This window comes from Sinocyclocheilus grahami, unplaced genomic scaffold, assembly GCF_001515645.1.
Source record: "Sinocyclocheilus grahami isolate Dianchi unplaced genomic scaffold, SAMN03320097.WGS_v1.1 scaffold8.1, whole genome shotgun sequence".
In the NCBI taxonomy this organism is placed as follows: Eukaryota; Metazoa; Chordata; class Actinopteri; order Cypriniformes; family Cyprinidae; genus Sinocyclocheilus; species Sinocyclocheilus grahami.
In genome coordinates, this window is record NW_015505187.1 from 4,333,445 (window position 1) to 4,337,446 (window position 4,002).

A 4,002-nucleotide genomic window follows, 5' to 3' on the forward strand; every position below is an offset into this window, starting at 1 on the left:
ACAATATATATATATATATATATATATATATATATATATATATAGTGATAAGGGGTTGATGGCCAGAGCAAAAATCCCAACCTTAATCATTATGACTGGAAAAAAAATGATGTGTTCCTTTATACATTACATTGTTTCATCACTTCCTCATATTGAAAATATTTCCTGTCCATCTCACAGGGTCAAATACATATGAAGAGGCCGCTGCCTACATTCAGTGTCAGTTTGAAGATCTGAATAAGCGGAAAGATACCAAGGAGATCTACACTCACTTCACCTGCGCCACCGACACCAAGAACGTGCAATTTGTCTTTGACGCAGTGACCGATGTCATCATCAAGAACAACCTGAAGGACTGTGGACTATTCTAGAAGCTGGCCTGTATCTGGTGAGAATCAGCATCCTAAATGTCAAGTGTGCCATGATGGCATGCTGGCCACACAGTGCATGTTTATATGCTAAATAATCAATAGCCCCGTTTCCACCGCAGGAACTTTCCCCAGGAACTAGGGACTTTGGGCCGTTACTCGGTGTGTTTCCACTGCAGGAACCAGGATCTAAATAAAGTTCTGGGTAAAAATTTGCCCCTCAAAAAGTCCCTGCTCGCGAGGTAGTACTTTTTCAAAGGCGGGACTTAGGCTCTGAACATGCTGATTGGTTGAGTTCACGCAGCATTGTATTTCAACCACCATTTATTCGCATAATATTTAAAAATATTACTGTTATTGTGTCATGACATGTAGTTTTAAAAGTATTTCAGGCGAGAATGTAGTTGTTTGAAACTCAAATCTGCGGTTTATTTATAAAGACAGCGCCTATTTGAAAATGTGCTTCGCCGATTTCGGGGACGTGAGCGCCACGTGATCGGCGGGCGCTCAGTGCTCATGTTTCCCGACGAGAGCAGCCTCAACTCGGCTAGTCCTTCTGACATTTGCCGCTGGCTCTGATGTCTCCGTAGTGGTTAAACAGAAGATATGATTAGTTTTGGGTAAATCTAACAGGTAATCTTTGATCTTTATTCTATTAATCTATTAATATGTTAAAAAGAATGTGAAAAGAACACTGTTTGATATAATATTTCGTTTCATTGTAATGTATGTACGTTCCCTGAACTACATTTCTGCGTCTGTTAATATGATTAAATGAAAACGAAAACAGGCAGTGGTGTTTGATATCATATTTCGTCTTATTGTAAATACAGTGAGGAAAATTGCAGTAGCCAAGGCGAGCTGACTGACGTTATCAAGTATGCTGCTGTTTGCAGAATTACCGGACTTGCGTTGTCCCGTCCGCGGGAGTTCACACTCCTGAGTCGAACTCGCGAAATCCAAACTACCGAGGATGCAAATCCGAAATTTGCGTACTTGGTATTGAGAAATGCGCACAGACCTACGTCACCTGACTCTTTGCCTAATCTTCTCGGTACTTTAGAGTGCGATGGAAACGCAGACAGCAACAATTCTGGGGGAAAAAAAGTTCCTGGGACAAATTGTTCCAGCTAATATCGGTGGAAAAGCGGCTAATGTTCATATTGCGGATGAAGTCGCATAATTGCCCTGGAGCCATCATGGAATAAACATTACAGAACAAATGTGTTTTTAAAGGTCAGGTGTATAGTTGATTCATTGTTCTGGTAAAGAATTAAAATTTTTTGGTGAACTGATTCTTCATGGCATGAGTTTAGGGCCGGACTACCTCCTAAGGGGGTAACAGCTTTTTAAAATATATACTTTTATCTAGCAAAGATAATTCAGATGATAAAAGGGCCTGTGAATACATCTATAATGTTAAAAAGATGTCTATTTCAAATAAATGCTGTTCTTTTGAATGTGTTATTCATCAAAGAATCCTGAGGGGAATATGTATCATAATAGCAAAAAAAAAATGTATCAGTGTTTGACAATAATAATTACAAAATGTTTCAGCCAAATCAGCATATTAGAATTTCTGTAGGCTCATGTGACTGTCTGAAGACTGGAGAAATGGCTGCTGAAAATTTCAGCTTTGATAGAATTAATTACATTTTAAAATATATTAAAATAGAAAACAGTTATTTGTAGATATTTACAGTTATTTCACAGTATTACTGTTTTAGTGGGGGTTTTTATTCTGAAAGAAAAGCAGCCTTAAAATCTTACCAATAACAAAGTTTTGAATGGTAATGTATCTATAATCATGACAGTATACTAATTAATTTAATTGAGTCAAAAACAGTGACAGCAGCATTTAACTAAAGATTTTGCTATAGAAAAAGATAAATTAATATGCCTGCCATGAATAATCATCACTGGTTCATGTCTGAACAAACCAATTCACTAACATGATTCAGACTAGTCAAAGCTTCTTTCTAGGAAAGCATGTTTGGTTATTTCCTCAGTTGGCTTGGCTGTAAAGTTCTGCATGCAATAAAAATGATAAAAGGTTTCAAATAATGTGTTTTGTCATTCTGAATCGGAATATTTTTGCTTTTGCTTATTGCAAAAATTGGTGTAAAAATGTTTTTTTTCACACTTCACTTTTAAATCATGTTAAATACTGTATTGTAATGGGTGTGAACTAAAATAAAATTTGCAATAAGTAGTTTACTCTTAATGACTTGTTTATTTGTCATATTTATATATCATATTTAAGTAACTTTTTCCCCCCCCTTTTTAGGTGAAATTAAAGCCAGTTTTGATTTGGAGAAAGATTGCAAGACCAAGTATGGAGAAAATTGGTCTTGGACCAGTGCTGTACATTACGCCACTTTTGACAGCTTTATTTATGGTTTTTGTCTTTGGAAATGTTAAAACGTAGCATTTAAAAATGAATTGTGTCGAAATGTTCGTATAGTCGTTGCCGTCGCAACCATGTTGTTTATTTTTCACCCCGACACAAGTTTGTTTCTTTTAAATGAGGGATTTCTTTTTATTTTGCTTTCTTGCATCAGAGGAGTTCCCCTTTACTTGTAAAATGTTACACTTTTTTTGCCTTTGCGGTTGTTGCTATGGGGAGAGAGGAAGATTGTGCTTCTCAATCCGATTTGTTGGTTCTTGTGCCTTCGCATGCGTTTCTGCAGTCTTTGTCCATTTGCTTGGGTTTGCTTACTGAATATCTCTCCAACGTCAAAAAATTTCATACTGGATGTTAATAATCTGAGAGCACAAATCCTCATATGCATCGAAAGTGAGCGTGTGTGAGAGAGTGTGCTTGTATCTGTTTGCGTGTATATATATATATATATATATATATATATATGCCAATGTAGTGAAAGCTAATGGTTAATACAGTGAACGGTCCAAACCTTCTGGGTCTCCATGGCAACAAGAGTAGACCAAACAGCCACTTCAGATGGAGATGAGTTCTGTTCAGCTGTCAGGCGCTAAGACGCTCCGCACGCAGGACTTGGAATCTGTCTCTCAAGCACCTGTCATCAGATACTGGCTGCCATTTTAATGGCTTACTGCTTGGAGAATTACGCATCACCAAGAACACCATTGCGAGACGAAGAGACTGACAAGGGGTTCGGGATTTCACGAAGAAAAAAAAAAAACAATATGATAATGTCTGCAAACAGACGTTTGAGGCAAGCGATACTGTTGAGTGATTTTGAAGAAAACTGCCACCTCTGTCTGTGTGTTCTCTATATTGGGGGAACATTTGTACACTCATTTCCCTTATTTTGCTAATAAAAGGCATTTACTTCCGGAGTTGTATTTTTGTAGTCCCTCTACTCATCCCTGTCTTCTCACTGGCTTGAGAAAGAAATTCTAAAGTAGCTGCACATGTATGATATGTGGAGAAAGCAATCCTGAAATGTATTGGCATCGACACAATATAAATACATTTCATTCTGTACCAAAATGTATTGTTAATAGTAATAGTTTAGTGTATTTTTAAATCGATTATTATACCTAATATTTGTGTTATACAATATTTTATGCAAATTAGAATAACACACTAATAGCTTAGCCCAGGGGTAGGCAAGTTCGGTCCTCCTGCAGAGTTCAGCTCCAACCCTGA

General features: G+C 37.2%; 1 protein-coding gene across 3 annotated transcripts in view; it reads left to right on the top strand.

The window, feature by feature from the left end:
* The window catches only part of gnai1 (guanine nucleotide binding protein (G protein), alpha inhibiting activity polypeptide 1), a 29,271-nt gene extending 25,588 nt beyond the window's left edge, over window positions 1-3,683 (top strand). Inside the window, exons 8-9 of one of the 3 annotated variants that reach the window (XM_016279768.1) lie at window positions 181-388; window positions 2,656-3,683. In XM_016279768.1, coding sequence (XP_016135254.1) covers window positions 181-371 — 191 coding nt within the window. In that variant the 3' untranslated portion in view covers window positions 372-388; window positions 2,656-3,683. Of the gene's footprint in view, window positions 1-180; window positions 542-2,655 lie in introns of those variants that run through there. The other 2 variants (XM_016279776.1, XM_016279760.1) reach the window with 2 other exon arrangements.
* The last annotated feature ends 319 nt before the right edge of the window (window positions 3,684-4,002 follow it).